Below are 12,884 nucleotides of genomic sequence, written 5' to 3'. Positions count from 1 at the left end.
TGGTTATTGTGACATTTACTGTATGCATTGTAACGGACGCTATAAGAGTTGTGTAAAATTAGACTTTTAACACATACGCAAAAAAGTTTGTAAAGACATTTTGTGATTAAAAACTGCAGCACTGGTTACTTGAATTAGGTCAAATATTTTGGTGAGATGCCCGTGGTCATAAAAACATAATTAAATGTTTCAAAAACATTCTGCATCAGAAGGTGGATAAAATAAACTTACTAATGCATTAAAGTTTACTGCAAAGTATTCTTAAAATAAGAAAGTGTTTACTCTTTGTTATTATTGTGTTTTGCTGGCAGTATTAAGTGTAGCCTTCAACTGCGATACAAATAATTGTGGCTAAGTGTTGTTATTAATGTTACTTGGGACACTTTAGAGGTTAAAAAGCATTAAAGAATCAGGCGTTGAGCCCCAGCCGTCTGGATGAAACCCCAACTTCTAACCTTTACACCATATTGGTGTAACCAATGTATTTCAAAACATCACTTTTTTTTCTTTCCCCCACAAATGAAACATATTTGTTCCTAAAAACTCCAGAAGAAAGGAGACAACGTTAAGTAACTTTTGAAAACTGACAGTTTTAAAAACATGAATGCTTTGTTACATACAAACAGTTGTGCAAAATTACAGATTTTTAACACATGCATAAAACATTTTGTGTTGAAAAACTGCTACAGAGTGCAAAATCAAAAGCTTGAATTAGGTCAATGCTATTGGTTTGTAATATTAAACTCCAGTCATGCAGTAAGTTTAATGAATAGTATTTTAAACATCACTTTTCCAAGAAAAAAATGCACAGATAATGTTTTTATATTCAGAGTGAAAAACATTATGCTAGATTTTAGTTTGAAAATTTGAAAATGTGTGCCAATAAAAAAACATTGTTTAAAGAAGTATATACACTCCCAACAAATTGTGTGTAGTGACAATAATCTTGATTAAATCTATTGGTAGAAGAAAAGCATCATTTACCCTGTAAAAAAGTAATCAGTCTACTTTCAAGAACTACTTGTAAACTGGACTAATTTTGACAAATTTGTAGATTTAGTAGATTTGACACTGTTGTATGAACATATAAATGGTGGAATCAGTAGTTAAACTAGAAAATTTTACTATAAAACATTAAGTAGATTTAACTAAGGACTGGAGCTGTACTGTTTTTAGATAAACTGAGAGCCAATTTTTCTTCTTAAAATAATTATCAGCGTTTTCCCATTATTCTGAATAATATACATATTTCTCTTTATATGATCAAGTATTTGCAATGAAATAAAAACAGTTTAAATTTAAAATTCAGTAACTAAGTTGTCTAGTAATGCAATTACTACAATTTATTGTAATAAAATTACATTTTATTTATCTTTTGAAACAGAAATAACAATAATGTCTAAAGACTGATAAGTCCTTTTTAGTAAATATTTTATGTTGATTTTTTAAACCAACACCAGTGATGACCAGTGCTCAAAACATTAGGCTTTGGATTAACTGTATTACAATGTGTGCCATAAATTACAGGTCATGCATGTAAATAAATTGAAAACATGTTAGTCAAAGGAAAAACTTTCATTTTAAATTGTTTTTCATAATAAAAGTTTTCATTAATTATAAAGACAACTTGAATTTACATCTGTGTTTTTCAACATTTTAGAATATTACATTTTAGATAACGTTGTTTTAAAAGGTGTGACAATTTATTGTCAATAAAGATTAAGATGTGTTATTTACTGGATTAATATTGTAAACATTTTCCCAGAGATGGGTTGCGGGTGGAAGGGCATACGCTGCGCAAAACCTTGCTGGTTAAGTTGGCGGTTCATGCCGCTGTGTCCACCCATGAATTAAAAAGGGACTAAGGCGACAAAAATATTGTAAACATATTTTAATTTAATACTCCGACAAAGATACATCAAAATGTTTGTGTGTCTTAAAATATGTATTATTGTAGTAATAATGTGAAAAACAACATAACCTATTAATGAGTATTTTTAGTAAATACTGTGTCGTTGGATTCAAGCATACAAAGCCAGACCCAAGTTCGCTCAAGCGCGCACACATGCACGCACGCACGTACGCACACACAAACACATACATATGCATACAGTTGACTGCATATGGACATATAGATATCAGTACACTTTCTAATCACCTAACAACATATAGTAGTTAGTGGGAGACACCCAACACATACAATCAGATATACATATTCTACATCTGATATATATCTATCTTTCACAAGCACTTGACGGGATGTTATCCAAAGTTTTCCTTATCATCACTCACTCACACGCTCAGGCCCAGACTGCGACACAGAGGAAACATCGGTATGAACATAAAGAAATGTTTATGTTAATAGTTTATTAATTATTATATAATATAATATAATATAATATAATATAATATAATATAATATAATATAATAGAATAGAATAGAATAGAATAGAATAGAATAGAATAGAATAATAATGATATATAATATAATATAATTTAATTTAATATCTAATATAAATATTATAATAATAATATAATGTAATAATATTATATAATATGGTATAATTACAATATAAGTTAATAAAATAATGATTTAATATAACTTAATATAATATATTATAATACAATACATAATTTTATTTAATAAAATATTAATTTTATATAACTTAATATAATATAATATATTGTAATATAATAATATAATTTAGTCAAATAACTAAAAATATAAAATAATGGTTCTAATAACAGTAATTTAATTACCGTTATTATTATAATAATAATTTTATTTCTGTTTGATTAGAATTTAATTACCAATATTTTCATTACCTGGAAATAGCCTATTAATTTAATTAGACTGATAAAAATCTAATTACCGGAATTATTATTTTATATTAAACCGATAAAAATCTAATTACCGGAATTATTATTTTATATTAAACCGATAAGAATCTAATTACCGGATCTATTATTTTATATAAAACCGATAAGAATCTAATTACCGGAACTATAAAGTTTATATAAAAGGGGCGGGGCTTAGACCGGAAGTCCCGCCTTAGGGGCGGGGCTACAATCCATCAAACTTTTTGACAGGTAGTGCATCATAATAACTACTTGCGACTATGTTAGAATTTTAAGATAGTTTAAAGCATTTTAGCTGTGCATAAAAGTTTAATAAAGATACATTTTATTGAATTATTTATATGACAATTTCTGTACTGAATATGTTTACTCTCTCCAGAAAACTATAAAGCATGGTTTACTTTACTTTAACATTTGCTTCATTGTGTTTATTAATGACTAGTTTATTTATTATATGTATATAATACATTACAAAGAGAGATTTTTACATTTCACTCCCATACAAAATCCTCCCAGTCAATCTAAAGTGTAATGACTTTGCAAGAAACTGGTGAAATTGTATTTATATCGCAATATATATCACAGAGAAAAAATATTGGGTCCGACTTTATATTAAGTGTCCTTAACTACAATGTATTTACTGTGTTTATAATGTATTTGAGAACACGTGGTGCTTTTGAGTTGGGCTAGAGGTTGGGTTATGGACAGGTTTGGTGGCATGGGTAGGTTTAAGGGTAGGTTAAGGTGTAAAGGATGGTTAACAGTGTTTTTACAAATGTAATTACAAAAGTTAATTACAGATGTAAATACATACATGTATTTAATCAAGCTTAAGTACACAGTAAATACATGTATTTACACAATAAGTACATTGTAACAAACTATTAATTATTAATTCCTGTGTAACTAGATATTAGTTAAGGCCACAATATAAAGTGGGTCCAAATATTGCAATGTCAAATGTTTCCAATATAGTGCAGCTCTAGATGCGACCATTAAAAATGTTCAAACATACCAGTTTTTTTCACATAGACACTGCATTGCTGAGTATTGCAGTGCAATATAAGAGTCAGAAATGCGTTGCCTTGCAGCAGATCTTTTTTGTGTTTATATTTCTGGTGAGTTTCTTACATATTTATAAGCTCTTCACAAGTTCTAAGCTGATAAAAATAGTAGAGTAGGTTTAGCCTAGTATTATATAGCATTGCTTTGGATGCTTTGGAGTTTCTGTGAGGAGTTTGCATGTTCTCTTGCATGGATGCTTTGGAAAGTTCTGACACAAAATATACATTATAAAAGCTGTTGTTTTGTCTCTCTAGGTTAAGTATTAATTATGACATTGTAAATAATAAGTTAACGAGTATGTTTTTTTACTGGTCAATGCCAAAACAAAATCAAAGAAAGCAACGGAATAAGCGTGAACAGCCTTAATTCTGATTCTCTCAGCATTCACACTGACATTTTTACACATTTCACCACAAAATGAACATTTCCACACCATTTACTACAGTTACACCATTTATTACAGTTATTCTGAATAATGGTGTACAAAAAACAACTGTTGACATTGATTGTAGATACAAATTCTTTAGTATATCTTCATTTGTGGCAAAAACATGAAGCAGGTTCGGAACAAGTGAGGGAGGGTGGGGGTGGGGGGAGGGAATGACAATTTTTATTTAATTTATTTGAAAACCTGCTTCAGAGTGCTCTTGACCTCAGACTGGGATGAAGGTCCAGCAGGACATAAACCCAAAGCACACTGCCAAAATATCAATGGAGTGGCTTCACAACAACTCGTGAATGTCATTGAGTGGCCCAGCCAGAGGCCAGAGTTAAATCCTATTAAACATCTCTGGAGAGATCTGAAAATGGCTGTACACCGTTGCTTCCCATTCAACTTGGTAGAGCTTGAGAGGTACTGCAAAAAAGAAGGAGCAAAAATTCCCAAAGATAGGTGTGCCAAGCTTGTGGCATCATATTCAAAAAGACTTGAGGCTGTAACTGCTGCCAAAGTTGCATCAACAATGTATGGAGCAAAGGCTGTGAATACTTATGTACATGTGATTCTTAAGTTTTTAAATATTTTATAAATTTGGAACAGTTCGCTTGGGTTTCCTCCAGGTGCTCCGGTTTCCCCCACAGTCCAAAGACATGTGGTACAGGTGAATTGGGTAGGCTAAATTGTCCGTAGTGTATGAGTGTGTGTGTGGATGTTTTCCAGAGGTGGGTTGCGGCTGGAAGGGCATCCTCTGTGTAAAAACTAGCTGGATAAGTTGGCGGTTCATTCCGCTGTGGCGACCCCGGATTAATAAAGGGACTAAGCCAACAAGAAAATGAATGAATGAATTTGCAACAATTTCAAAAAATCTTTTTTCACATTGTCATTATGGGATATTGTGTGTAAAATTTTGAGGAAATAATTTGATTTTATTCCATTTTAGAATAAGGCTGTAACATAAAAAAACGGGAAAAGTGAAGCGCTATGAAGACTTTCCGGTTGCACTGTATAAATGAACCCATGTTCCTCTATCCCCGAACATTCTGAATTTTTTTGTGCATCTTTTAAAAATATGTTTGTCAAACTAAATGTCAATGAGGCGCTACACATTCTCATTGCACTGCATTTGCCCTTAGCTCATTTTTTTTATTTTCAACTCACCACTCTTTCTGTCAGCCTTAACGCATCACACTAGAGTTTGTTTTAATCAAGCAAAACCTGCCGGTAGTGTGAAAACAACCTTGGATGCAGCATAGAGTGTAGCAGTGGGACTTCATGTCAACTATACGCCACTATAGAATCTCATTATAATTCCTCAGGCTGCCAGAGTCTCTCAGCATTAACACAAGCGCTCCTGCAAGCACGACTGTAGCACCCTCTCATTCATCCATCCCTCCCTCTAATTGCCTTCCATTCCTCTCAATCCCTCCGTCCTTTCTTTCATTTCCCTCCGTTTCTTTCGGCTCTGCTGATTTCGACTATCAAGCCACGCAAATGCACTTTCTCTTTCTCTCTCTCTCTCGACTCCCTCTGTTAACTCACAGCAAGAGATCACCGCCTACTTAGTGCACTCTCAGCAGGCTAAAGATTAACACTCGGCCACAGTGTGCAGATCTGTGTGTATATGGACGTATATGAGGCTATGTGTGCATCTCAGCACAGTGTGTCTGCATAAATTCAAGCCTGTGTGTATACTGCAAGGTGATTACCTTGCTCTTACTTTGCTTGTTAAAGGACAATTCAGCACAAAGGTGACCTTTTTTGTTCGCCAGCCCTCTATAAATGAACTGCCTTGGTGTATAAAATCTCAATCTGTGTTGCAAACTTGTTTAGTTACCTCATAAATGGAGCAGTAATTATATATTCCTCACAGGAGGCTCCTCCGGCCTTTCTTTTATTAAATAACAACTAAAGATCAGGGATGAATAATTAATGATTGGCATATGGAGGGAGCGGATTCAAAGGGAGCTCCAAATGTCACTGGAGCGTCTCGGCTCCTGAGGTTCACGCTGGCTCAAGTCATCAATTTGGACTCCGTGCTGTTGTTTTAGAGTACTTCCTGTGAATAAAAGACTTTAGATAGCTGGATCCAACTTGCTTTTCGTGTAAGAGCAGGTTTCTATGGAATGAAAATCTGGATATGCCTTGGAATAGCTGAATAATAAGCATTCAGTACATGGACATGATCTATTGCAAGACTCGGACATTGTTTCTTCATTCTCATGTAAATCTCATGAGTGTAAAATCCCAGTCAAAAACAGGCCAATCGGAACAAAACACTGACTGTTACATTGCACACGGGTCATTAATATGCATGCCGCAGGCTGCATTTGATTCGTTACAGCATTTTCTACTGAGATTAAGTTAATCTAATGTTTTCTTAAACATACTATGTATGTGGGACTCTTGTTTTGAAAACATTGAGCGACAGTAAGAGGGAAGGAGCAGTTCTGTAAAACATGCAGCCATGTGTCTTGTCTCTTCACAGTTTGGGAATGTGGGATATATGGATTGTAAATTTAGTTAGCACCATCCCGAAAAGGCATAAGTCTGTTTAAATGTATATTTTATTAGGTCACTGAGTACATTGTGAAATTAGCTGTGTGTGTTTGTAATGAGGTAACAGACACATGTAAATGCTTAGTATAAGTGTTAAATAACTCAGCTCTTAATATGAAATAATGCCAGCACTCTTTGTAAAACTTGTCTGTTTATGCTACGGTTGGTATTAAAGGTGCTGTATGCAAGTTTTTGACTCTTCTAAAGCATATAAATATCATATTATGTTTGCAGAAATTTAAGAAACATGCCAGGTGAACATTCTTGTTTATCTAAAACACAATGCTGAAGTCAGATATTCTGCTTTGAAAAAATGTCTGTTACATGCTGGAACATCTGTTATCGTTTTGGTCATTTAACCCGTTCAATGCCAGTTTAACCAATTATATTTCAGCACCCCAGGTTGCCTTAGTGGAAAACTGTGTGTTTCATTAATTTAGCCAGAAAGGCTTTCAAATTAAGCATCTGCAACAGAAATGCATCCTCTGATAGACAGTAGCAGACTCCAAAATGAGATGCAGATTCAGAGTTCCACATGAGGTGGTTGCTAATTAGCGAATAATATAAATATTATGAATGTGCACATTAGGTGAGCAGGTTATACTGTAACCCTGTGTCCTAACAGCACACTATGTGACAAGATTTGCAGCAATTGAGCTGTTTGCACCAGACTAAACCATTAAATAAATATAGCTGTTCAGAAGCACCGAATAGTGCACTTACTGCACTCGAATGAAATGATAAGATTTATAATCTAATTAATACATATTAAACCTCTTTAACATTATTAAATGTAGATGCTGAATTATTGATATGTGTTGGCTTGCAATGAAGTTCAATTTCAAACGGTTTATTTAATTTTTAAAATCTGAGGACTCTGCTGCTGCTTTTAGTTGTATGGCAATAATTGTCATGTAAAATGGTATTCAAACTCACATCATTAGCATTTAACACTGAATTAAGCACATGAAGTGTACCTAAGGTGAGCATTGTCAGTTTTCTGTTGTTCAGTTGCAAGAAATAAAATAAAAAATACATATAATTTCATAAAATATATATAAAACATAAATTTCAGGTCTTAGGACAAAAACTCCTTTAATATGGAAAATATTCCTTCTATCACATGCTGTTGCTTTTATTTAGAACACAGTTTTAATCAGCCTTTAGGCTCGACAGTCAGGCACACTGCTATTGGTGTCATCAATCTGGCAACCTGCACTGTTTGTTTTGAACCAGGTGTGCAATACCTAGTTCAGCCACCGAGTGTCAAACTTACTGCACCTTTAATCCCTGCCTGTGTTTTCATATTCATATGTTAAAGGTTTAAAATACAACTCTGAATACATATCTGTTGGTCCGTTGGTCAGATATAATTATAATTTAGCTTTTATTTTATTTACAACGGATAAACCTCTTTTCCACTTTAGCTGAGCTGATTGTAATTTGACAAAGAATCTACTCAGTTTGTTCAAATATTTTTTGACAATAAACTATGGCGTTATTTTTCTATACATGTATCAGAGTACATCACGCTCCGTGTGTGTACCTGATGAACTGCATCAGACTGGTATGCTCTGATGCAAGTCTAATAATCCATATGAGGCTGCAGAGCTCATTAATATTCACAATCGTTGGTCACAATCACAATGGTCAAAATAAGCTTTCTTATTCTAGTTGTTAATTTTGTGGTTGTAAATAAGCATATAAAACCGGCACATATGGCACCTTTACATGAGTTTCATCCACTTCCATTCAATTTTAGCTGTTTAAAACTGCCAGTTATGTTGATTAATGTCACAAACTGGGATTTTCATATTCTAATATTTTAATTTGAATGTGTTTGTCAAAAAGACACTGGTTTGTAGTGTAAGCAGTTTGACTGTTTACAGCAATTTGTTAATCCTAGTCATTAGCCCGAGGCACCAAAATTAATCTGAAGTCTAACAAATTTGCAGAAGAGCTTACTTCTGCATTGCAAAATGAAGTGGATATGAAATACAAGCTTGGTATTACAGGCAGACGATAGATAGATAGATAGATAGATAGATAGATAGATAGATAGATAGATAGATAGATAGATAGATAGATAGATAGATAGATAGATAGATAGATAGATAGATAGATAGATAGATAGATAGATAGATAGATAGATAGATAGATAGATAGATAGATAGATAGATAGATGCATTTATTAACTTTGAAAGTGTTTCTTATTCAGTAAAAGTGAATCAGTAGAGAGCATTAACTTTAACCCCACCCCTTTCTGCTATACAACAGCTTTGTCAGAGTGTCAGTGCTTTAGTTCTCTGCTGTCTGCTCTGAGTGAGGATCTCTGTGTGCAGCATTTGGTGGTCAATCTTTTTCCCCTCTCTCCTCCGGGGCGGATTAAAGGATTACGCCGCAGCACAATTGTTCTTTTGCAATATTCTGATCAGATGCCGGAATAATATGCTCGACAGCTTAAAACTTAATCACGTTTTGTGAGCGGCGCGGTAAATAAAGGAATGCCAGAGGATTTGTGGAGCGCGTTCTGACCGTCAATGTCGCCCAACACCACCTGTTTTTCGCTCCCGTCGTGAACCACGAGCATACATCTGCACTACAAACACACCGTCTGTGACTTTAAAAGGGAAAGAGACAATAACTGCCCGATGGCGCATTTGGTTTTGCCCAACATTCAAAACGTGGTTACTGTAGCTTGTGTTTTTGCCCGTTTGGACAGTTGGTTTATGTTGAAGTGCTTTCCGTGACAGTACATTAGTGACATGGTGTCAGCATCCAAATACTACTCAGAAGATTCATAGATATTGAAAAGAACTTAAAAGATTCTGAAGTTTTTAAAACATTCGGAAGAGTGTTAAGATAATGAAGTAAGATAAAGATTATGCGTGCGTCAAAAGTGTGATGATGTGTAAAATACTTCAGAAAAGAAATTCGCAGAGTATAAAGAGATCAATAATTGTGAATTGTTCAAAGATACTGAAGACTTACAGATTCTGAAGACTTTAAATGATCCCAAAGGCAGTGAATATTCTAAAAGATTCAGTCGGAGTTTGAAGATTACAAAGAGTGTGAAGATTCTTCACGTCAATAAACGCTTCAAGAAAGCGCACAAAGGGAGTTCAACAATTTGTTAAAGACAAAAAAAGAAGACATTTGACTGACACGGTCGATTAAATTAAAGCTAATGTAACAGTCCCATCTAATATTAAGCAATTTTATATCACTTATGCGCATCTCAATATTAGGCTACTCAGTGCTGCTGTTTCTACGCGCTCCATTCACTTTTTTAGCCTCAAACGGGACTCGTCGCACGTGCGGGCACTGTCAGAATTCAAGTTCAGAAGTGTAAACGTCAAATCGGATATTGATGGCATCCAATGCTAGGATCAGGAGCTTGGGGAGAGTTTGGAGAAGCTTGGCTCTCCTTTACGCACTGCTTATCTTTCTCTCCTGGCCGTGTGCGTTTGCAGGGAAGAAGAAGTTGTACATCGGAGCTCTGTTTCCCATGAGTGGAGGATGGCCCGGTGGTCAAGCGTGTCTCCCCGCAGCACAGATGGCGTTGGATCTCGTGAACAACCGGAGCGACATTCTGCCGGACTACGAGCTGGAGCTCATTCATTACGACAGCATGGTAAGAACTTGCATATTATTAATATAATATATATACATACAATCAATAATTATTCAGTATTATTCAATAAATTCGGGCTTGACTATATCTCCATATAGTAGCTAATAGCTCCTTTTATTGCGTCATGTACTTTTCTGCTTAACATTTAATAATATTTGGGTTAAACTTGCATGAAAAACCATACTTCATGTTCATGTGCATGTGTGATAGTTTCTCGTGGTTTGAATTTTTAAGGCCATTCATAATTTAATAAACTAGTAATGCAAGATTAATATATACATCTGTGCAATACGCATTTATGCAAATTTATTAATTTGGCTACATGATTCTATTGCATCGATTTGAATTATTACAAAATATTAAAGTATCCTGCACATGTATTTTGATGATTTTTAAAGTAATTTATTTTTAATAACAGTAACACAGTAGGCATTATACTTCATCCGAGTTCTCATAGTTTTTATATTCATAAAATAAACATTTGCATTTGTATAGAATTTAGTGCAAAATGTAACTATTTTTCTATAGTAAAACATTGCTATTTTACTCATTTTCAGGATGAATTTTTTCTATAATTGAAAAAGAAGACAACTGAAACCATGACTTGGTTATTAATAAATTGCAAGTCAATGGCTTACAGATATTTTAAGAATAAAAAAAGTTGATAAAATAAAATTAAAGAAGGTTTCCCAGTATTGGGTTGCAGCTGGAAGGGTATCCGCTGTGTAAAGCATCTGCTGGATAAGTTGGCGGTTCATTCCACTGTGGTGACCCTTGGTGAATAAAGGGACTAAGCCAAAGGAAAATGAATGGATGAATGAAAATTAAAGTAGAATAACATTAATTAATTCATTGAACTTTTTTTTATAAAGCACTTTACAAGCACTGAGCAGCAGACCAAAGTACTAAACCATAAGATGAAAATTAAAACACTAACCACACATAACACAGTATACATCTCAAGTAGTAAAACAGCTGCACATACGGCTTACATATATACTGTTCAACAAATATCAGATCAGGTGACAAAGGCCAAAGAGAAAGGTAGGTTTTGAGATTTAAACAGTGGCAGCAAAGGGGACTGCCTGATGTCGGGAGGTAGAGCATTCCATAACTTGAGGCCAGCGACAATGATGATATGATGACCTTGGAAAAAACACCACGGTTTCACGTTAATTCACGTTAAACACGGTATTGTTATTACTGCTCTAAAACGAGTTACTTTTAAGTGTCTGGGTAAAAAAACAAACAAAAAAAACCTACTATTTTATTTTAAGAAACATTCAAAATATTTTGTAACAATACACACGTCAGGCTAAATAGTTAAAATAAATTGACTTCTGCTCTCTTCATTAGTTTCAAAAACACAGATTTTACATAAAAATACATTCAAAAACATTACATATACTTTGGAAACAGTATAACAGAACATTTTGGCGGTATCAGAACCTTGACTTTTCTAAACAGCGGTAAAACTGGAAACTGGTTATCGTTCCATGCCTAGCCACTGCAAATGCACGGTCACCTCTAAGCTTACGTCTGGTTTTGGGGACTCTAACCCTTGTGTATGCTGAGTATACATTGAGCTAAAGTGAAAGGATTGGTCTGTATAATGATATTTTTTGTAAACAATGTACATAGTTCTGCCTTTTTTATTTATTTTTAAATCACAGTAGCTATTGACCTGCAATTCATGAGTTGCAGAGCACAGTTTAAGCAATTCATTCAGTGCAGTTCATGAAGTGCACAGTTTCAGCAAAAAATGATCTTTTTAAAATTGTTTTTTAATTATATATTTTCACATTTTATTTTCACATTTTTAAACATTAAGGTGGACATTTAATTGCATTTAAAATGGTTTATAGAGCATGCACATCTGCTGTAAGTGTAATTGCTAAACATCATTTGATGTGAACACCAAAATAGGATGTTTGTCTTTGACCCTTATCAAATTTATACTGTTATTCAGCAAAGATTCATTACACTCATCAAAATGTATTATAAAATATTTCACATACTGGACTTTTCTGTCACAGATATGCTTTGTCTGGAAAAACATATACTGTACAACATAATTATCTAAGGCATCTCTAAAACCAATTCTTTGCTAAATGGGGATTTAAATTTTGATATGCATAATTGAATGCAAAATGAAACCGTTCTAGCCAACAAAGGCTCATTCTGATAATGTAGCCCTATATACATTCTGGAGATCGTAAATTATGTAGCAAGAAGTATGTATGGCTGCATTTCATTTTTTAAGTAAGTGATACTGGGTGATATGACGCCGTTCTTTTTCGCGCTTACCCGCTGACCCCTTATCTCTGTATG

At 34.0% G+C, this 12,884-nt stretch overlaps 1 protein-coding gene across 1 annotated transcript in view; it reads left to right on the top strand.

Moving 5' to 3' along the window:
* gabbr1a (gamma-aminobutyric acid (GABA) B receptor, 1a) overlaps positions 1-12,884 on the top strand; it is a 129,764-nt gene that overhangs the window by 29,935 nt on the left and 86,945 nt on the right. The window contains exon 7 of the mRNA XM_689405.10: positions 10,393-10,553. Within this exon, the coding sequence (XP_694497.5) occupies positions 10,393-10,553 (161 nt within the window). The remainder of the gene's footprint in view (positions 1-10,392; positions 10,554-12,884) is intronic.

This window comes from Danio rerio, chromosome 15 (assembly GCF_049306965.1).
Source record: "Danio rerio strain Tuebingen ecotype United States chromosome 15, GRCz12tu, whole genome shotgun sequence".
NCBI classification, from domain to species: Eukaryota; Metazoa; Chordata; class Actinopteri; order Cypriniformes; family Danionidae; genus Danio; species Danio rerio.
Note: the sequence above shows the minus strand (reverse complement) of the source record. Positions and strands in the feature narration are given on the sequence as shown.